Below are 22,794 nucleotides of genomic sequence, written 5' to 3' on the forward strand. Positions count from 1 at the left end.
AGAACAGGAATCAGAAATGTCTAACAATAAATAGAGAATTCATCCAAAAAACAGCTCAATGTCTTACTCCTGAAGGTTTCCATCCTAAAAAATGTATTTGGTCTTTGATCATGGAAACATCACAGATCCCAGAATGGTCTGGGTTGGAAGGAACTTTAAAGGTGATCACATTCCACCCCCCTTCCACTAGACCAGGTTGAGATCCAGTCTAGTCCATAGATCAGATTGAGTTTCATTCATGAAAATGAACTAAAATCTGTCTCCTTGGCTTTGTATAAATCATCAATCCCATTATATTTAGTCAGGTGAAGCTCTGGGAAAAACAAGATGAGCGGGAGGCTTTGGGAATTCAAGGCTGAACTCAGACTCTAAAAGATTTTCTCTCTGAAGCTGATTTCTATCATTAGTGCTGTTGCTATTTTCAAACCCACAGCACAAAAAGCCTTTGCCACAGATTTGAATCCCACTGTGCTGGGTTCTGGGTACAAACGCAGAACAAAAGAGCAACATCCCCAAAAGTTGACTTTTTCTATTTACAGGGTCATTCATATTCCTACGTTCCATAAACATCAAAGAGGACTGTCACAAACTGTAAAATTCAGGAAGGGGAAAGCAATAAACACCTGTTTCTTTTCATGTTTGGGGATTTGGGAATGCAGCTGATTGAATGTTCGTGGCTGTGATCAACAGGCAGCATTTTCCATGAACAACTGACTGACATCCAAAGCAATATTACACCACAAATGGATCTGACCTGCAGGAAAGAAGAGCTATTCACAAACCAGGAACAATCAGTCCTTAAGTGCAAAGTGTTGGGATTGAAATTGCTTCTGTTTCATGTCTAATCCATTAAAGAGTCATCTTGAGGAGTCCTGTAGGCACCTGATGTTTCTTGGCCACAAATATGACGCTTGAAGTGTCCCAAGGACACGGAAAAAAATGTCAAAGTTTGTTGTCAAAAAATCTGATTCCTTGAACTATTTGTTTACTCCTTTGAATTTCTCTTACCAAATAAATTATTTGAGCAATGAAAACGTGATGAATAAAAGCATCAGAAATCCTTAGCACAGCCCTGAATTGTCCAAAAATGTAATCAAAACTTATCATAGAATGGTTTGGGTTGGAAGGGACCTTAAAGACCATCCTGTTCCACCCCCTGTCATGGGCAGGGACACCTTCCACTATTCCAGGTTGCTCCAAGCCCCATCCAGCCTGGCCTTGGACACTTCCAGGGATCCAGGGGCAGCCACAGTTTCTCTGGCCAACACTCTGCCAGGGCCTCCCCACCCTCACAGGGAAGGATTCCTTGCTGATATCCAATTTAAATCTGTTCTCTCTCAGTTTGGAGCCATTCCCTCTCGTCCTGTTACTCCAGGTTTTATTCCAAGGTCCCTCTCCAGCTCTCCTGCAGGTTCCCTTCAGGTACTGGGAGGGGAAAGTAGGTCACCCAAAAGTGTCTCTTCTCCAGGCTGAACAATCCCAGTCCTCTCAGCCTTTCCCACAGCAGAGTTGCTCCATCCCTCTGATCATCCTGGTGCCTCGGCTGGACTCTCTCCAGCAGCTCCACGTCCCTCTAATATTGGACTTCAGGGCTGGAGGCAGCTCTGCAGGTGGGGTCTCACCTGAGGGGGGCAGAGGGGCAGAATCCCCCCCTCCCCTCCTGCCCACTGAGGTTTCCTGGCTGGGTCATGTTCAGCTCTCACCCACCAGCACCCCCAAGTCCTTCTCCCAGGCCTGTTCCACCCCTTCATTCCCCAGCCTGGATTGATCCCGGGGGCTGCCCCAACCCAGGTGCAGCACCTTAATCTGAATGAGCACAGCAAAAAGCCCACGGGGTCAGTCACTAAAGAACAAACCTGGACACTCTCCTCTGTTCTTTAAAGAAGAGAGCAGTTTCTTAATATATTATGTTTCCAAGGTCTGTTAAGGATAAAAAGAAACGCCGCTACAATAATATGGTGAAGAGATTGAGATAGAACTACACGGTCCTATCATCAAGCTGATTATTTGCTTCATTGCAAAGCATCACATCTTTAGTTCAGCCATTGATTTGAGGCTTTCAAATCATTTTGTGATCTTCCTTCACTCTGAGCATTCCAGCACTTGGCAGAGATTCATTTTAGATCATCCCCGGTCATTTGCCACACTTTAGTGCTCCACTACTCAAGTAGAACTTGATGTACACAGAAAATAAGAGATGTCATCAGGGCTGTGTAATCCATTTCATATAAATCCATCTCTGCAATAACACCCAAGCCTTACCCTTGTCTTGTGAAAATCTCTCTAATCTCCCAAGCCACCTTGGGGAGCTTGAGATAGAGAGAAGCAAAACAAAGTATATTCCACTCTTATAAAAGGAAAGAGCCACGTTTTGTTACCAGCAAAATAGGAATCGCGTCTAGGGCCTTGCTGCAGAAAATAATAACTTGTTTACAAGGTTTGTTTACTGCAAGGAATAGAAAAATTGCCTTTTCTTTCCTTTTTTTCTGATCACTGTTGCTGAGTTAAATGAACTGCCATAGCCACATTGAGCAAAAGTAATCTCATATTCCTTATTATATTCATAGCCTTAGATTTCAAACAACAATAGAAAGCTGTAGGCACCCTGACAATTATTTAAACCTACAATCTGTAATTGTTCAGGAGCAAAAAAATAATTACATTCAAATAACAAGCAATTCAAGAAGCAGCCCTTTCGTCCTCCTTTCCCCTTAACCCTTTTCCAAACCAATAAATGCCTTCCAAGTGCACCTAGATCGTTCAAATGGATCTATTTTGAACCATAGCTGTCCTTAATGGAAATATGGAAGCTCCAAGAGTTATTTTCTCATCTGTTGCGAGCCAATGAAATGATGGTGAGTTCTCACTTGCAAAAGAGAATAACTCTTCCCACCCATCTCCAAAAAAAACCCAAAAGATAATTACTCAAGAAAATACCAGAGTAGATTGTTAGAGAAAAACTAATTTATATCCAGGGGGGCAGACAGAGGCCAAATATTAATGCGGTTAGTCACTTAGCCATCGTGCAGCACAATCATTCCCAAAAAAACCTGGACTGGCAGTGTAGGAAATAAAGTAACTATAAAAAAACCCTGAGGCAGAGTGGCACCAATGGCTGGTCAAGAGGAATTGACATCACTCACGGCAAAGTCCATGACCTGCAGTTCTCCAGATCTATTTCCTTTGACATCGCCAATAAAAGCACCCTGTGCCCTCCAGACTGAGCTGAAGGGCTGTGGTAGCACGGTCCTGCTGCAATAAACAGCCCCTCTAACCCTGAGCTGGATTTTGGGGAGCCACAGATCCCTGTGGGAACATGTTTGGATAACTGCAGCTATCCAAGCAGGCTGGGGTAACTCCACAGTCACAGGGACAGAGCTGTGGCGGCCCAGGGTGGGAGCAGGGAGAGGTCATTCCATGCTCTGCATCCAGCCCACCTGAGCCCAAGTACGTCTCCCATACCCACGCCAAGCCACAGACACATCCAAAATGAGCTGTTGTCTCGTTTACAGCATCATGGTACAATCAGTCACTTTGTCTCCTCTTTGAAGTTTGGGGGGTTTTATGGACATTCAACTCAAAGGCAGGTCAGGGGCGATTACTGGAATGTTTACTTAGGTTGCAAAATTTGTCCAGTGGAGAAAGATTCTCAAATATCTTTAAATCATTATTTCTCGTGACTAATCACAGAATGAAAGGATGGGTTTGGGTTTGAAGGGACCTTAAAGATCATCCAGTCCCACCCCCTGCCACCCCTGGAAGGGGCAGGGACAGCTTCCACGATCTCACGTTGCTCCAAACCCTGTCCAGCCTGGCCTTGGACACTTCCAGGGATCCAGGAGCAGCCACCGATTCTCTGGGAAACCTGTGCCAGGGCCTTACTACCCTCACAGCCAACAATTCCTTCCCAATATCGCATCTAACCCTGCCCTCTGGCAGTGGAAAGCCATTCCCTGTGTCCTGTCCCTCCATCCCTTGTCCCAAGTCCCTCTCCAGCTGTCCTGGAGCCCCTTTAGGCCCTGAAAAGGGCTCTGAGATCTCCCTGAATCCTTCTCTTCTCCAGGCTGTTCAAATTATCCTGGAAAATGAATTACTCCCAGATTCACACTGAGGTCTCCAGCAAACTACACAATGGAGTGAAGAGGGACCATGTGAGTGACCAAAAATCCTTCTAAATCTCAAAAGCATGGCCATATCATTAATGCAGTAAAATGATCTTGAGTTTATTGGTCTCCAGAAAACAGAGCAAGTCAAAATCTCTTTATCTACCCCAGGGATAAACCCCATCCTGTTGGGTGAGTCTGAGTGCCACCATTCTAACATCTAAACCCCCACACTTGCCCTCTCTTGGCTCGTCAGGAAAATTCCACAGAGTTACCCGAGTGAAGCCCATCCTGCTGTGCAGCCGGACTTTGGAGTCAGGGATTGTCTGGAGCCTTGGGATGTCCTGAGCTGGTGTAAATTCAGGGACTGACGGCGCATGAGGGACAGACGCAGTGACAACAGCATGGCTCACCACACTTTCCATCCCACAGGAGTGAAAAAAAGCTGGATGACCATCAGACAAACAAGGCTCCATGTCACCCCTTTGGATACCAGGACGACACCCTGCCCTCTCTCCATCCCTAATTCCAAACACATTCCACATTCCACTCCAGCTCCATTCCCTCGACTCAAGCCCGTGTCTGCTCCTGCATAATTCATTACATGACTCTCAATAATTTTCAGTCAAGGTTCAAGCAGGAATATGTCACACCAGGATTAGATTATTTATGAGCATAATGTTGGATTTAAGCCAATGACACACCAGTAAATTTTATCTCCAAGCCTGACATATCTCATGCTGTTTTTCCTGGCTCACAAACAAATAACTACGGCTGTCTCAGAATTACTCGTGTTCAACTTAAATCAGAATTTTTCTTTTTCGGGATTAGTTCTTATTGTGCTTAAAAAACTGATTCTGTTGTTTCTTTCTTCCAGAGGCTGATGTGTGGTTCTGCCCTCATTTCCCAAGTGTGTCCAGCACAGAGAATAAAGTCAGGTATTCCAGAAAAAATCTGGAATAAGGTGCTGTTTGAACCTCTTAAAGGATGGATTTCTACTCTTTTCTAAAGACAAAAGACTTGTGTCACCCAGGAAAAGCAGAGCCTGTACCAGCCAGCATCAATTGCCACTGAAAATAATCTAATATGAGCATTACCTGAAATAAAATAATAAAAATGTACCATTAATACATGAAAACGCATTATACATAGATGTTTATTAACATAAATATTTTCATATAAATTTGTACTGGGGCCTAAAGGATTCTCCAAGCAGTTCTAGGAGCAATTTCTTCCCATCCAACCTCATGCAAACATGGAACAACTGCACTTAAATCTCCACAATTTGCGTTCACACGTGACGAAAGGTGCCTGAGCTCCCATGACAGTCACTGGAGATGCAGTTCCAATGGAATGAGATGACCTTCTGGGGCCCTTCCAACCCAAACTATTCTGGAATTCTGGGATTCTATTCAAATTGAGCCCTCCACGTTTCAGGAGTATTTCTGAGCCAGTATTTTAAAAGTTGGTGAAGATTTTTCTATCTCTGATCTGGAGCAAGGTTATCTAATGATATATTTTTTCAACAACCTCATCAAGTGAGAAAAACTCCTGAAAATCACAAAAATCACTCTAAATTCTCCCAAACTAAATAACTCAATACTAAGTAATTCGTATTTTTTTTTTAATATAGGACCCTCTTTGCTCAGTCTCACATGCCCAGATCTAAAATTTCCAGGCTGTGCCAGCAGCCTTGTGAAGATAAATCCATTAGGATACGCTGACAACACTTTGTGGATGTCACAGTATATCTAAAATGATCAAAACAGCACCATTTTTCCCCCTCCAAAAACCCTCTTACATATTTTTTTTCGCGGCTGAACAGAATAAATCATCAGCACTCTGCGTGTTTTATTCCATGTCACCAGTCTCTGTGCTTTATTAGCAGGAATCCAAGGATAAATCTGATGGTAAATGTGCCCATCCCAGCACATAAACAAACACACACAAATATATCTCCTGCAAAGCAGCATCAATCTGATCAGGGCGGCCTCCAGTCATTAACAGGATAATTTACTTCTATTTCCAACTTAAACCAACTCAGAATGATGCCAAGCATATGTTCCTCCTGCTCATTGATAAACTCCTATTTATTGCAGGCAAGGAATTACTTCTCTGCAAGGCTTTTGCAACTGCTCAAGGTGCTCGTGCTGCCTTTTTTGCACGGAAAATAAAACAACACACTGATAAAATAAAACAATAAAAATCCATAAATAAATAAAATATTACTAAATTTTAAAAATTAATATATAGATAAATAGAAAAATAATGATCTTCAAGCCAATTCCTGCTATTGGAGATCCCCTAGCCCTATCCCAGAAGCCATGGAAATTAACTGTGTCTCTTCTACTCCTTTCTGTGGCAACACTCCCAAAACATAATGAAAAGGTTGTTTTAAGGTGAATGATGCTGATTTAAAAGCTGCAGTCTGACTTTTAAAAACCCCCAGATCTTCCCTAATGTGCAATAGCCACTCTAGGCAGAAATCCACACAAAGCTGAATTCTTCATTACCTCAAGAAATCTAAATTAACATTAAAAACTCCCTGATGGAGAAGCACGGAGATTGTGTTTGAAGGCCACATTACTTTTGTTTTCTGAAGGAAAAAGAGATGTGGCTCCTTTGAAAGCAAAGGATGTTCTGAAGGGTTGTGCTCATCAAGGACAGCTTTCACTTTGTGTTAGGGATATTTTATTGTCCCTTATTAGTGTTTATAAATGTCAGGAAATGTCCTTGCTGAGGACCAAGCAGAACTGTAGCATTTTGTTTTTATCAGGGTCTCCTTGCCCAGTGCCCTGCCCATTTATATTCCCACAAAGCTGATCCACAATTCCATCAAATCAGAGCAGCAGCATATAAAGCACAATGCCCAGGATACTCCACAGGACAAGAGAAACTGAGGGGTTTCTTTCAAAAAAGATTTTTATTTCAAAAGGTCCCAGAGTTACTGAGTTTTTTCAGTGTTTATCGCCTCATTTTACAACAGGCTTAGGGGTAAATTTTCAGTTCAGGGCTTTTCTGCATAGGCTTTAAAATCTGAACAGAGAATATTCCCTGGCAGTGACTTAAAAAAAAAAAAAAAAAACCCTGGAGGTTTGACCAGCAAACCAGAGCATCTCACTTCAGGCAGGGCTGGGAGGAAGAAGATGATCTGAGGAGAAGGATTTGGGGATGGTGGTGAAGGAAAAGCTGGACACACCCCGACCATGAGTACTTTGGAGCCCAGAACTCCCCCATGTCCTGAGCTGATCCCCCAGCAGGGGCAGGAGGTGAGGGGGGGATTCTGCCTTGTCCAGGTAAGACCTCACCTGCAGAGCAGCCTCCAGATCTGGGCTCCAACATCAGGAGGAAAAGGAGATGCTGGAATGAATCCAGAGGAGACCACAGAGATGTTCCAAGGGCTGGAGCCCCTCTGCTCTGGAGCCAGGCTGGGAGAGCTGGGGGTGCTCACCTGGATGAGAAAAGGCTCCAGGGAGATCTCAGAGCTCCTTCCAGAGCCTAAAGGGACTCCAGGAGAGCTGGAGAGGGACTTGTGACAAGGGATGGAGGGACAGGACACAGGGAATGGTTTCCCACTTCCAGAGAGCGGGGATAGATGGGATATTGGAAAGAAATTCCTGGCTATGAAGGTGATGATGGGATATTGGAAAGAAATTCCTGGCTATGAAGGTGATGAGGCCCTGAGGTTTCCCAGAGCAGCTGTGGCTGCCTCTGAAAGTGTCCAAGACCAGGCTGGACAGAACACCCTGTGGTAGTGAAAGGTGTCTCATCCCATGGCAGGGGTTGGGACTGGATGATCTTTAAGGTCCCTTCCCACCCAAACCATTTCATTATTCCATGTTTAGGCAGTAGCTGCAATAATGATGACCCAGGACCACCCAGCAGGGGTTGGGAACTGGGCTGTCTCAGTCCACTGGAAGAGGCAACCAAAAGATAAAATCAGTGTCTGGAAGAGACGAAAAAGGCAAATGGGAACTAAGGGTAGATTTCTTTAATAAACATACTGCAAAGGTAAGAATGGGAACACAATTTGGTTTAGGGACAGAGCAGCCTCCCTTTAGGCCATTCCCTTTTGTTATGCCCTGACTTCCCAGGCTTTTTCTCTCATTCCAGAACTGCAGAAATGCTGTGACCATTTTTCCATCACTGTGTGAAAACAGGACAGCATTAATGCCTCAGAACTCTGCAAAGCCAGCCAATTAATACACTTCCTTCTCTTTTCCACATGCTGAAAGAGAATTAACACGACAGACATGAACCTCTTCTGCAGTACATTCCCTCTGGCTCTCAATTCTTCCACAACGTGATCCTTGCACCATGTGAGGATATTGCTGTGGATGTTTCTCCTCCATTTGGGTCAGAGCAAACACACCTGTTTCAACATCATCAAGTCTTACATTTTCTTCAGATAGAGATAAAACATCTTCTGATGTGTAGCGTTGTTTTAAGTTTTATACTTTTTCTTTGAGAAAAATTGTTTGTTCTATTTTTACTGTCAAAAAAAAAAGAAAAAAAAGGAAGGAAGAAAAAAAAAAAAAAAAAAAAAAAAAAAAAAAAGAAGATATTTCTCTTGGGGGCCAAACTTTGTTCCCTGTGATTTTCTTTTCCGGGTGAAAAATAGTCACTGGAAACTCAGCTGCACCAAAAGACTTCCTAACACTGGTTCTTCTTTGACACAGTCACCAGCAGCTGTTCCAGAGGGGACGAAAAGAAACTCTGCATGGATTTATCCATTCTTGAACCCATCACCCCACTACCAAGGGAAATAATTTTCCGTTAGTTGAGAAGTTGCCCTAGTGAGACCTTTATCCTCAGAAACAGACTGGTTTGGGTTGGAGGGACACTAAAGCTCATCCTGTTCTATTCTCTGTCATGGGCAGGGACACTTCCACTATTCCAGGTTGCTCCAAGCCCCGTCCAACCTTTATGGGAAGAAGTTGAAGCCCCCAAGAGCAGGGTGTGTTGGAGGAGCTCAGTTTTCCAAAGGCCCCATACTCACGTGCTGCAGAAGCAGCTGAAGAGGCCTCAGGAACAGGCTGAGAGACCCCGCTGGACAATCCTGTTGGATCCTGGTTTAATTTGTAAATAACCTTTGGAGGCAGTGGGAATGCAATTGTGACCGGACACAATAACTCAGGCAAAACACAACAATAACAACACAGCTCCATGGAATTACTGGAATGTGCTGCTGTCTAAGAAGAGCAGAGCAGAAGGTGACCAGGCCTGGATCCGTCTGCCAGCTCTGAAATATCCATAATTAGACTTTATCAGTTCCTTAACATCCTATTTCTGTCTGCACTTTGTTTACATCAAGAAACCAATTATCCCATTACAAGCCAGTCTATGTCAAGCAAATACAGCTCAATGTGCTCCTACATTTTAAAAGTGCTGCAATTACAAATCTGAACTATTGCCAGATTTCACTGGAGGTAAATAAGAGCCCCTCTATGCACACACCATATGCATGATGCTCCCTCTTGGAGAAATCAGGTGACACAGAAATCTCAAGGAATGTGGAGGTGCTCAGGGATAAACTGGAGTCTTGCACCAGCAGCAGTTGATAAGGAAAAGGAGTGCTTAAAATTCAACAGAAACCTGATCAGAAACATTGCTGAGCATAATTTGCCTGCCCATGGCAGGGGGTTGCAACAAGGTGATCTTTAAGGTCCCTTCTAGCCCAAACTTTTCCATGATGTTATGATAATGCAGAAGTGCATTTAAATGTGTTTAAAATATGCAAGAGTTACAATGGTGCTGAGGGAAAAATACTAATTTCTTGAAGTCGTTAATGTTCCGCAGCTTTCAGGCATTTGGGGTTTTTTTATCCCTGGTATATAAGTTGAATTTAGACCCTTAACTGTTTCTTTTCACAATATTATCAACCTCCCTTATATATATCCAGGTTTTAAATTTTGATTAGGTTTGGGGTCAAAATCAGTTTCTTAAGACAAAGTACTTTGAAGTGAATATACCCATGGCCATAAAACTTCCAAGAAAACCTTCTGGACAGGCATTTATTGAAGGGCTTCTACTTTATTATTCGTAACACAAACACGTAACATCAAGTTTCACTTGTTCCATGGAAACACAGAACCCCAGAATGGTTTGGGTTGGAAGGGACCTTGAAAACCACCCAGTTCCAACCCCTGACACTATCCCAGGCAGCTCCAAGCCCCATCCAGCCTGGACTTGAACACCTCCAGGGATGGGGAGCCCACAACTTCTCTGGGCAGCAGTCACAGAATTCGGGAAGAGACTTCAGGGACTTTTTGACACAGCATTCCAGTGTCTCCAGTGAGGTTGTGCCTGTGCACATCATGTTCCCTTGGTGCTTTAATCTTAGCTGGGAGCTGCATTACGAGGTCACAGGGTGGGGAGCGTTAAAAGATTTCCACTGAAGAATCACCCTCCCTCTCGAAATGTGGCTTTTTTTCCCCACTGTAGAAACAAGGACACATTTCTTTATCCCAGTGAACAATAGGTGCACCTCCAGCAGCTGAGTGATGCTGAACAGACAACAGGAGAGTCTCAAGATCATTTAAATCACCCTTTGAAATCTGTGAGGTTCTGCTATCGATGGGAAAGCTGCAGGAACAATGCCCCGAATACATTCACCAAACAAGCAGTCACACCATCAAATAAATAATGCACCATTAGGAAGAGCATCTTGAGGAGGTTTTGTAGGGGAGGGAGCTGTGGAATGAAATCCAGCTGCGTTTTGCAGCAGGTGGAAAGCTCGGTGTTTACAACCCTGCATTATATTTTATTCTGCTGGTTTATTGGTGCATCTAAAACTATCCAAGCAGGAGGAAAATTCACTGCAAATTGGCTGTCTCTACACAACCAACTTTAGGATTTTGCAGATCTCCTTAAGCAGTCACAGGATGGGTCAGGTTGGAAGGGAGGACAGTGGGGTCATCTGGTCCAACTCCCTGCTCCAGCAGGATCATCCCAGAGGACAAGGGAACAGGATTGTGTCCAGATGGGTCTGGAATAACCCCAGTGAGGGAGAATCCACACCCTCTCTAGGCAGGAAGAAGGATCTCTTCTAACTACTGCTCTTCCAGACTCGTCCCTGTGAATCCCAAGCAAAGGATTAAAGGGTCTTTCTGGAAGGGAGGTGTGAAAATCCTCTGTTGGTGAGGTGGAGTCAGAAATTCAACTGGCTCAGGCTCTCTCCTGTGCGTATAGAGTCCCAAAATACAAAGAACTCACTGTTAACAGGATCACACACGGACAGGATGAGTAATAATCCCAGGAGAGGAATTCCTAACTGATAGTTTTCTTCTTCTAGTGCTTGTTTTAGAATCAATAGAATCGTGGAATGGTTTAGTTTGGAAGGGACCTTAAAGCTCATCCAGGGACACCTTCCCACCACTTCAGGTTGCTCCAATCCCCATCCAACACGTCTGTTTATTCCCATTCACATGGGTTGGAGGGAGGAAAATGAACTGCAGCTCCCTTTTCCCATCCCCACCCATCAGGTTGGGATGCCAACACCAACAAATGCCAGGGATTATCATCAGAGTCATGTTTGTGCACTATTCCAGCGCAGATCTAATAGCAAAAATCAGGATGTGGAGGTTTTCTGCTCCTTCACAGCACAGATGGCACCAGCCTGAGCCTTCACCACTTAAACCCAACACTTGCAATCACAGCCTTGTGGAAAATCTAGGGCAATTGAAAAAGAATGGAAGTTTCCAGGCTTGATAGGAATGTTTCAGAGTTCCTCAGCAATGCTTCGAAGTGCACTGCTTAATAAGATTTTTGCACTTTTCCAATTAAATTGTGTTGCTTTCTGTGAATTTTTAAGAATTTTATACAACGATAGAATCAGCACCCACCACAAACACTGGAAATCTGATCTGATCATGACACAGAAAATAAAAAAAAAAAACAAAACCAAAACGGGCTTCTTTATTTTTTAAACTATCTAAACAGCACAGACTGCATCAACATCAGACTGTACCAGAACCCTCTGACCCTTCTTGCTGTAAGAAATTCAAAGAAGAATCTCTAAATCCATCTCAGCCCTGGAGCTTAAAAGGTTAAAATCATTTTCCACTTGCTCCAACAGAAAATTATAAAACAATCACTCATTCCAGAATTTGTTTATATTCCCAAAATCCACAGAGAAGGAGACACTGACAGAAAGGCAACACTGGATTGGAGGAACTCTGAAGAGAAGCTGAATAAATGATGTTGGAAACTGAAGGGTGACACCCACAAACCATTTCTCCTCTTCAACCATGAAACTACACCAACATTAATTCCACAGGAAAGATGACACTCGGCAAGATTTTTTTTGCCATCCTCAATTGAAAAGATCATTTTTGGAGTATTAAATTAATGTGCATCAAGGATTTAATATTTGCTTCAGCATCACAGATAGAGAAACATTTAATAGAATATAATACATTTCCTAAGGCATTTTGGACCATCCTGCACATGCTAATTGAGAAATACATCCTTTGTAAACAACTCAGTTGTATCAAAACAGCATTAGGAAATTTTTCATTCTCTGTAGCAATAAATTTTAATAATAATTGCCATAGAAATCTACTTTTTGCTTCCCAGTAAATCCCAAAGGTTTGCCTTAAGGACTAACATCAGCACATCCCCAAATGAGAGCTCTGACAATTCCCAGATTTGGGTAAAGTCCAGATCTTGGTTGGAGAAGGGTGATTTTGATCCATTTTAGGATGTTTTTTTACTTTCAGAAGCAATTAATTTCTCTGGACAAACACCCTTTCAAGTCTTCAAAATGGGCTCAAAGGATGACATTTTCATAGAAAAAGAGACAGATACAGAGAAATTAAACTTCTTCTCCTTTCCAGCCAGCCACTTTTCCAGCTCTGATGGCTCCCAACAGGAATTCCACAGGACTATTCGGAAGGTCAGGTAGAAACCAGCAGGTTTGGTTTGGGGCATGTAAATGGTAACAACCCTCCAAGTCCAGGGGACCCCAAACACCTGGAGCTCCTTGCATGGTTTAAAGTGTGGTGAATCTGAGAATGAATCATCTTCAGAATTTTGTTGAAACTAATAAATTATCTTAGACAAGTCATCATACATTAAAAAGCTATTCTTTTGGAATTTTTAGGGAACAAAATACAGGATTTACGTTTTCTGTTTGTATAACTAAGAAAAAAACATTTTTAGTGTATTTCTTTATATGGAATGATATATAAAAAACATGTCCCAAAATGCCCAGTGGCTTTAGCTGGTGTCAATGATTGGAAAATGGCAGGAGCAGCCCAGATTTTGAAACTCAAAGAAGTCAGGCTGAAATTAAGAAATTTGGAATGCAGAAACACCACAGAGCTTTGAGCTTTTATTTTCAAACTGATGCCTTACCAAACAGAGCCATCTGTGTTCCCTCTGGGAAAGGTTCAACCATTCTGTTCCCATTGACATGATGTTTATCTAGAAGGGAGGGGAAAAAAAAAAAAAAAGTTAAAATGTGATAGAGTATTTGCTTTGAATAAAATCAAATTGTTTATTTCTCACAGATCCAGTGAAACCTGAACAACTCCCATGGACAGGGACATCTTCTACTATCCCAGGTTGATCCAAGCCCCATCCAACCTGGCCTTGGACACTTCCAGGGATCCAGGGACAGGCACAGCTTCTCTGGGAAACCTGTGCCAGGGCATCCCCACCCTCACAGGGAACAATTCCTCCCCAATATCCCATCCAACCCTGCCCTCTTGTAGTTGAAAACATTTTCACTGCCATCCCTACATTCATTTTTTGCTACTAAGGCACATTTTAAACAGCGGTAGCAAGAAATGAAACTGCCTGAATTCAAAATACAACTTTCTGTTCACAAAGTATTTCCCAGGGAGAAAATCAAGATGTTTTCTCAGTGCATGCATTATTTTAATTCCTTTAGTCCTGATGCTAGTGAGGAATGAACCAGGTCAGACAAGGAATGTGGGCTCGCTTGTGAATTCTCTCCGAAGAATATTTCCCATTAGCAGGGAGGCACAATCCTAACCCCAGCTGGCATCCAGCATTTACCAACAGTCAGTGAGAAGGGAAAACCAGGGTTATCTGCAAGTGGAGCAAGAGGTGCCACGAGTCAATTGGTGGCATTTAGGAAAATTGAATGTCCTGTGCCTCAAGAGAGGGGCTTTGGGAAGAAAATTGTTGGGAACCTCCAGAGTGGGAGTAACATGACCAAGATTTCAACCTCGTTAGCTGTAGCTGGTATTCCCAACATGATCTACAGCCACGGGAGAGGAGTGAACAGTCAGAAAAATTATGGAACATCTTGTAAGATCAAATAAACTAACCCTGCCCTCACCCTGATAGCTGCCTTCATTTACAGAGTGAGTGACATCCATGATGTATGAAGCAGTTATCATTTCAAATGGCCAGGCTTTCAATATATTAAAATTAAAATTAAACTTTCAGAGGTGAGACGGGCTTGAATGAAAGTAATATTTTCAGAGTTCTCAAGTTGTCTCCCAATGTCTTCACACTTTAATTTCGAAGATCTCAGCCAGATAAAATGATACATTTTCTTGTCATTCATACTTTTCTTACTATTTTTTCCAGTATTTCCTGTACAGATGCATTAAATAGTAAAAAAAATAAACCAAAAAAACCCCAGATTTAAAAGGACCTTAACAAAATACACATTCAGCCTTAGGGAGGAAGTAGCAACACCTAAATAACAATGTAAAAGTAACAACTCTCCCCAAAGAGAACTAAAGAATGTCCCAGTTTGGGGCTCTTTACTGAACAGTTTTCTATGTGAAAATATTTTAATTCTTACCAACAAAGTGGATTGACTAACTCCAGAAAACCAGGAATACTTTGACCTCATGGAATTAGAAAAAAAATGGGACTATCCCTGTAGCTTGCCAACAGAAAGAATAAATGACTTTTCCAACTTCATTGTCATTCCAGAGACAAGAGACTGCAGTAAGTAGGATAAAACCTCCTGTTACAGAGCCATGGAGAGATTTCCAGTGAGCACTGGACTTGCTGTGAGTTCATTTCAGCTTCCTGAGGCTGAAAACAGCTCATTCCACCCAAATACTGCCAGTTCATGGAGTAAATCCATTAACGAAAAGCTAAATTAGAAGGACATGCATCATCAAACCCCAGAATGGTTTGGTTGGAAGGGTCCTTAAAGTTCATCCAGTCTCAGCCCCTGCCACGGGCAGGGACACCTTCCCCTATCCCAGGCTGTTCCAAGCTCTATCCAAGCTGGCCTGGAACACTTCCAGGGATGACCCTGTATCACTTTTTTTTAAATCTCCTTGATCTTCAGGGCTCCCAAGAAAAGTTAAGGAATAAATTCTTACTTCTATTATGTTGATATTCACGCAGTCAAAATTTTCACGAACGTAAATTCATGAACAACCTCCCAAAACTTCCAAACGCTGCTCCATCATCAACTGCCAAAACTCTCAGTTTTCCAAACTAAGCCTGAGAGATTCCTGTGACACACTTTGCTCCCTGCTGAAAATAGGACCAGTAGGAGCTGGAAAGCATCACAAATCCTGCAGGACCTGACATTCAACTACAGCTTCAGGCAAAGTCTGCTTCAGACAGGTGCAGTGCCTGCCTTGTGCTCCTTAGAGTCTCTGGATTTTAACAGAAATAATCCTCCACAGATCCAAAATACATGGAAAGATAATCAAAAGTTGCTAAACAGATCCTCAATATTTCTTAGACATTACTCAGTTTTTGCACCTGGAGAGTTTCTAATGTGGGCCTACAACAGACCTTGGCTGAAGAGTCACTGACTGCAGGTGAAGTTCTGTCCCCACATGGATTATCACAGAATCATGGAATGATTTGGGAAGGAACCTTAAAGACCATCCAACCATCTAAAAAACCCAATCCCCTGCCATGGGCAGGGATACCTTCCCTGTCCCGAGTTTCTCCAAGCCTCATCCAACCTGGCCTTGGACACTTCCAGGAATCCAGGGACAGCCACAACTTCTCTGGGAAACCTGTGCCAGGGCCTTACTACCCTCACAGCCAAGAATTCCTTCCCAAAATTGCATCTATCCCTGCCCTCTGGCAGTGGGAAGCCATTCCCTGTGTCCTGTCCCTCCATCCCTTGTCCCCAGTCCCTCTCCAGCTCTCCTGGAGCCCCTTTAGGCCCTGGAAGGGGCTCTGAGGTCTCCCTGGATCCTTCTCTTCTCCAGGTGAACACCCCCAGCTCTCCCAGCCTGGCTCCAGAGCAGAGGGGCTCCAGGCCTTGGAACATCTCTGTAGCTACCTCTGGACTTGTTCCAGCACCTCCACATCCTTCTGCTGTTGGATCCCAGGGCTGGAGGCCGCTCTGCAGGTGGGGTCTCATGAGGCCAAGCAGAACCATCTCCCTGCCCTCACCCTGAGTCTGTACCAGTGAACCACTCAAACAGGCAACTCTTATCTACAAACTATCCAAGAGTTAATTAGCCCAGCCGAAATCATGCTTGATCCTATCCCAGCAATTTATCAGTGGACAATCGAGTTCCAATGCCCGGACCTGTTCTCTGGCACATTTTAATTTGTTAGGGTACATTTCATTTATCCTCCCAGTTCCATGGGTTGATGGTATCATGCTTGTAATAGATAAATTTAGCAATGAAATATGTTCCAATGTGAAAGTCCTGTAAAAAAATATTTCCCTTCAAACCAGCCTGACTTGGGTTCCAATGAGATTTACAAACAGAGAACTCAGGGTTAAGACACTCCCAGTCATTTAATGAACATCAGTTCTCTTTTTGTGTACCCAAATGAAGATTCTTAAAAAAAGGTTTGACTTTCAGAGAATGCTGATCCAGCATCGAATGAAAATCAGGAATTTTCTGATCTCAAAATATTCAATCTCTAGCAATCACAGCAAAGATCTGAGAACATTTAAATTCTATTAACAAGAGATTCATATGTTCTTCATATTTGTCTTTTGATTTTTTTTAAGCCATTAGGGAATATTTAGATTACATATCCAAACTTGTTTTATTAGAGCAGCCAGAAAGTTATTATTTTTAAATGAAAACTGAGATTCTTGCATAATCAAATTAATCCAGGAGTAGGGGGTCATATTTATACGCAAGGACTGTTAATTTTCCATGGTAAGTACAGCCAGGAATTGAATTGAAAATAGCTGATTAACCAATTACCATGAGCCTCCTCCATCTCCTAAAGCACAGCCACGATGGGGACAGGGGAGAGGAGGAGGAAAAGGGAAAACCAGGGATTGGAACATCCCAAAGCATCAGCTGCTACTTGAAGGACTCCTTTCCCCTTTCTTTTTTGCCTTTTCTTACGTTTTTCCTACATTTCCCATCACACCGCCACGTGTGGTGGAAGATTTTGGCTGCTGAGAGGGTGGGAATCTGGGAGAAAAAACAGATCAAAGAACATAAGAATTTTTTAAGCCATTATAAAAGGATCTCACAGGTCTTCATTCCCAAAAGTGGAATATAAGGCATAATATAACTTAATTATATTTCATTCACGTGCTTTAGAAAACAGGGATCTGACCTTGGTTTGTGCTTGTGCCTGAGTAAATGCATCAATTCTAGGAACTTCTGGGCTCCAGAATTTCTGTTCACTTTTTGTGAAAGCCACAACTGGCCAGTACTTCTGTAAAACAGGCCATTCATTTACAGGCCTAAATGCCTTCAAGCCTGATTTTTTAACCCAAGGATGTTTATTTGTTTTTTCACTGTTTCATAACCCAATAGATATTTCCCTAAAGAAAGGGTTTAGTTCTCTTAAAAGGAACCTGCCAAGAGAAGTCGCACACGTCTCATGTGCCAAATTATGCCAAAAATGATTATTTGGTAAACTGTAAAAGGATGGGATTGTTCCAAATCCTCACCTACTCAGAGAGTGAAATCATTCACTTTATTTATATCCATCCCCTCTCCCAAGTTGTCCTGGACACCCGAAAATGCTTTTGAGGTGGTTTCACAATGGTCTGCAAAGGACAGAGGGGAAGTTTGGCTGTTGAAGAGAAAGATTGTAGAAAGTGAATCTGAAGGAATAAGAATCACCTGCTAAATGCCCCCTTTTCTGACCTAAACTAAGACCCCCCCCCCCCCCCTCCTTTTTCCTAGTTCTTGAAGGTGGAATTCAGATTTCAAACTCTGGGATTTCAAAAACTACTCAGTGGTAAAAAAAGCAGGAAATCAGAGATTCACTGGGGCTCTTGAAGGACTAAGGCACAAAAGGGAGAGGGCTGCTCTCCTTGAGTGGGATGAGATTTTTAATTTATGGCAGAATTTCATCCATAAATCCTTCCTAGCTGGGGATGAAACAGAAGCTCTTCTTTCTTTTCAGGTCTAGTTCAACGAGCAGAGCTGTCAATTCTAAAAGCTCCTGTGCAATAAGATAACCTCCTGTCATCTCAGATGAACTCTCAAGTGTTACAGTTCACACCCCTTTGTCTCCCAAAGGTTATTTTCAGCACAGAGACATCGATCCCCAATCCTGGTCATTTATGTCTCCACCTCTGAGGAGCCATTTGGATCCTCAGCATCGGCAAAGAGATCTTGGGCAGCATCTGCTGCGTTTCTTTCACCTCTCACTTCTCCAGTTCCATCCTCCATCAGGAAAGATCAGCTCTCAGCTCATGACCAATTAAAAGGAGAGGTGGCTATGTCACAGTAATCCAACAACTTGAATTTTGAATTGTTCGAATTATTTGACCCACAACTCCTTGTAGTATTGTGGTGCTATCCTCACACGAGGGATCCCAACTATTATTAACAAAATGCTGATACCACTCAATGGGAATGTAATAATCACAAATGTTGTTGAAAAATACTTAAGTTTATTTATCGAAACACTCAGGAAAGGAAGAGTGGCTGCTGAAACCAGTTTGGAAGTGTATTCTGGAGATGATGTCCCACAAAGTGACACGTTGTGCTCTCTGCGTGCAGGCCATCAAACAGATTGGGACACAGGAACTGACTGATGGCACGGAATGTGATGTGTCCTAGCACAGAGTGTCAGCTCAGCCTCCAAAACACACGGGCTCCTCAAAAAACAGAGGTGCTTCTTAATGAAAAAAGGCCAGAGATCACACACTGGGTTTGTTTCAAGGTTCCTTCCAGGAAATGGACCAGGAGTGACAGGAAAATGAGGTTTTGGAATGAAAATGGATAAATTTCTTAAAAGAGGGCGGTGGAGGCGCAGAGGAGGAGAAATAAGTGATTGTGAAATTCCCAATGCCCTGCAGTAAGGTACATACTGGGAGTGGGGGAGTGGACTTGAGGCAGCTAGGACAGAGAAGCCAGGGTGTGGGAGGAAGATATGAGGATCAGGGATATATTTTGGGTATGAATAAAGGAAAGTGTCCTGGAAAGTACAGTAACATTTACTGCTGTCAAGGAGGCAAGGTCACAAACCATGGAGAGGCTGAGGGAGCTCGGAAAGGGGCTCAGCCTGGAGAAGAGGAGGCTCAGGAGGGACCTTCTGGCTCTGCACAACTCCCTGACAGGAGGGGACAGCTCGGAGGGTGGGCTCTGCTCCCTGGGAGAAGTGACAGGACGAGGAGAAATTTCCTCAAATTGCTCCAGGGGAGGTTTAGGTTGGACACTGGGGACAATTCCTTCCTCTAAAGGGCCGTCCAGCCCTGGCACAACTGCCCAGAGCTGGGGTGGAGTCCCCATCCCTGGAGGGATTTAAAAGCCCCATGGATGTGGCACTTGGGGACATGGATCAGTGGTGGCCTTGGCAGTCAGGAATGGTTGGACTCAGTGATCTCTGAGGGTTTTTCCAACCCAAACAATTCTGGGATAGTGAGATTATGTGACTTTTCCACACACAAAGTCTGTGAGGCCCAGATAAAGGTGACCCATCACAGCCTGACTGTGACCACACATTCTGCTTGATCCTTCTCTCACTCTATGGGTGTTGAATTTTGGAGGTTTGGGGTACAAAAGTTAAAGCTAAATTAAATATTCTTAAACTTGGACCCTTGCACTTGGCTTTCATCTTCCACACTGCATATCTACATCTGAGTATTCAGCCTTGGATCCTCCTGGACTCTGGAAAGAACAAGACACTTGTGTGGTGATTCATTTGACACACTGTTTTCTTCAGAATAAAACCAATCATACTTAAAAATGTCACTTTATCAGCACTGATTATAAGGAAAGCAGTGACAAACTTGGATGAATTCCACCTATAACCCTGGAGTAATATCACAGAGATTGAGGATCTGTTCAGGGGAAGGATTAGATGTACCTGTGTGTACACAAATATTTATTAAAATATTGCCTCGGCACCAATGGAGATTATGGGTTATGAACCAGAACAAACGTTGACAGTAAAATACATGACCAAAATAGCAAAGGAAACAATGACAGAGGACAGTAATGACACCAACCAAAAAGAATCTACGATTGTGTAAGAATCCTGTCTAGAAGGGCTGCCAGATCAGAAAGATAACATAGACAGATATATGAGATACACAAAGTACTCAACACTCGTGATATTTCTGAGACAGTCACTTCATTTCATTTCCAAAAAAACAAATTCATGGAGTTCTGTCATAACATAATGAGCAGTTCTCATTTTTAAAACTTATTCTTTTTAACCTTGCAGAGAAGCTGTGGCTGCCCCATCCCTGGAAGTGTCCAAGGCCAGGTTGGATGGGGTAACACAAAAGAAAATAACAAAAATACAGACACTTTCTACTATCTCAGGCTGCTCCAAGCCCTGTCCAGCCTGGCCTTGGACATTTCCACAGATAGAAAGTCTACAATTTCCTGAAATATAAAATTGAAAAGAAAATAGAAGTACCTCAAAGCTGAAGCAGAGCCTGGCATTGAGTTATCCACCTACCACACAAACTACCCAGGCCATCTCTGCCATTCCTGCTTTTCATGGAGCCTCTTGTTAGCATAGGAGCTGAATTAAGACGATAAAATACAACTGCATTTACTTCATAATTACAGACAACACCTCTCAAAACCCCACTTGAAACCAGCTTGGGTAAGAATGGCATCAGGCAGGCTGGAAAACCAAGAGATCCAAACAAAGGACGGTGATAAACAGAGCGTAAGGGAGCAGGAGGAGATGTCCAGTGGGGTGTGGCGAGCAGGGTTATTAAGCCTGGGTTTATTTAGTAGCTTTATTAATGATCCCAACTAAGGGGTGAAAAGCACATGAATAAAACATGCCCTGGATGCTCATCTGGAACATGGTGTGTACACCGTGAAAAATGGGAAGCAGCACAAAGCTCCGGGCAGGAATTCCACAATGGAGCACAGGGAGAGGCAAAGCAGCTCCAGGAACGCTCTGTTCTCCTGTTACAGAATATGGGTTTGCATCCCAAAATTCTTGAGGAAAAAACTGCCTAAAAAGGGCAGGAACCACCTGAGGGAAGGCCTGAAGATTCATGGGAGAAATAAACTTTTATAAACTCTAGAAAGCCACAGGCTGGAATCAAATCTCTGCTGGTCAGTGAATTTCTGGCACTGACCAGTTCAGCATCTCCTCACTTGGAAATCAGCACCAGAAATGCCAAATTCTGGGGAAGCCTCTGCAATGTAAAACAATGCAGACCTAAAAAAATCCCCTCCCAACTGCTTTTAATTACGTTGTTTATTTACAATTTCCTTTTACAGGTTAATATTTAGATAAATAACCCCCTAAGTGTGACTTTGGATTTAGAATGCTCCCTTTTTGAGGGCTCACCCTGAGAGCAGTTAAGCCTCATGCCATGTAACACCAATGAGTTGTTATTGATTTTTATGTCCATGGCTTCTCAAAGTGAGACTCAAGATAATTTTTGCTGGATATTCACACACATGTTCAGAGTGGGAAGAGCCCTCTGAAATTCGTGGCTGGATGTGAGTTTGTAGACAAAGAGCAGAGCTGTGTTGTTTCAAATCTTTAATTACATTTATGGAGATTGGAATTGGATGATCTTCAAAGTCCTTTCCAACCCAAACCATTCTAGGATTCTACAATTCTATGATATTAAAACTTTACAACATCCCAGCAAGGTACTTTTGGGTAGATTATATCAATAAGACAATGACAGGTTAAAGAACTTCACAACATCATTGGTAAAACATGTCTTGATTCCTAAGACCCTTATACCAAAGGGTTTGTCCAACTCCCTCTCCAGCTACTTGGAAAAATGTGTTTACTGGGCTAATAAAACCCAGTGGAGGGAATTCAAGAGTCACTCCCCATTAATGAGTTAACATCACTCAGTCACCTACAATTTAATTTTTCTGAGGCCCTGAGATTTTAATTTGGGTAATACTTCTATTAATTACAATGTCTAATAACAATGTCAACTTCAGACATCTGTTAAAAACATGTAATGTTAATTTATTGGAAAATCTCCAGCAGTGCTCAATTAAAATGTTCCCCAGTTAAGTCATTGCATATGATTTGTCATGAAAAGCAAAATGGGATACAGTTAATAAAAATAACAGCAAATTCAAAACAATAAGTTTTGGGTTGCAGATGGACCAAATCCAAAACGCAAAACTTTTTATTAGGCGGCAGAACAAGAACTTTTGCAATTGGGATATTCTCACACTGGATTGGGAGCCTTGCTCTAAATTAGCACCTGCAGGAAATATTTCATGGAATCACAGAATGATTCAGGTTGGAAAGGACCTTAAAGATCATCCTCTTCTACCCCCCGCCATGGGCAGGGACACCTTCCACTATTCCAGGTTGCTCCAAACCCTGTTCAACCCGGCCT

At 42.8% G+C, this 22,794-nt stretch overlaps 1 protein-coding gene across 2 annotated transcripts in view; it reads right to left on the minus strand.

Moving 5' to 3' along the window:
• Positions 1–22,794, minus strand: part of MSRA (methionine sulfoxide reductase A) — a 239,774-nt gene that overhangs the window by 137,553 nt on the left and 79,427 nt on the right. For both annotated transcript variants that reach the window (XM_066180120.1, XM_066180121.1), the window contains exon 2: positions 13,461–13,529. In XM_066180120.1, the coding sequence (XP_066036217.1) occupies positions 13,461–13,529 (69 nt within the window). The remainder of the gene's footprint in view (positions 1–13,460; positions 13,530–22,794) is intronic.

Source organism: Chamaea fasciata, unplaced genomic scaffold (genome assembly GCF_029207755.1).
Source record: "Chamaea fasciata isolate MVZ Bird 193981 ecotype frontalis unplaced genomic scaffold, bChaFas1.0.hap1 SCAF_3, whole genome shotgun sequence".
Lineage (NCBI taxonomy): Eukaryota > Metazoa > Chordata > Aves > Passeriformes > Sylviidae > Chamaea > Chamaea fasciata.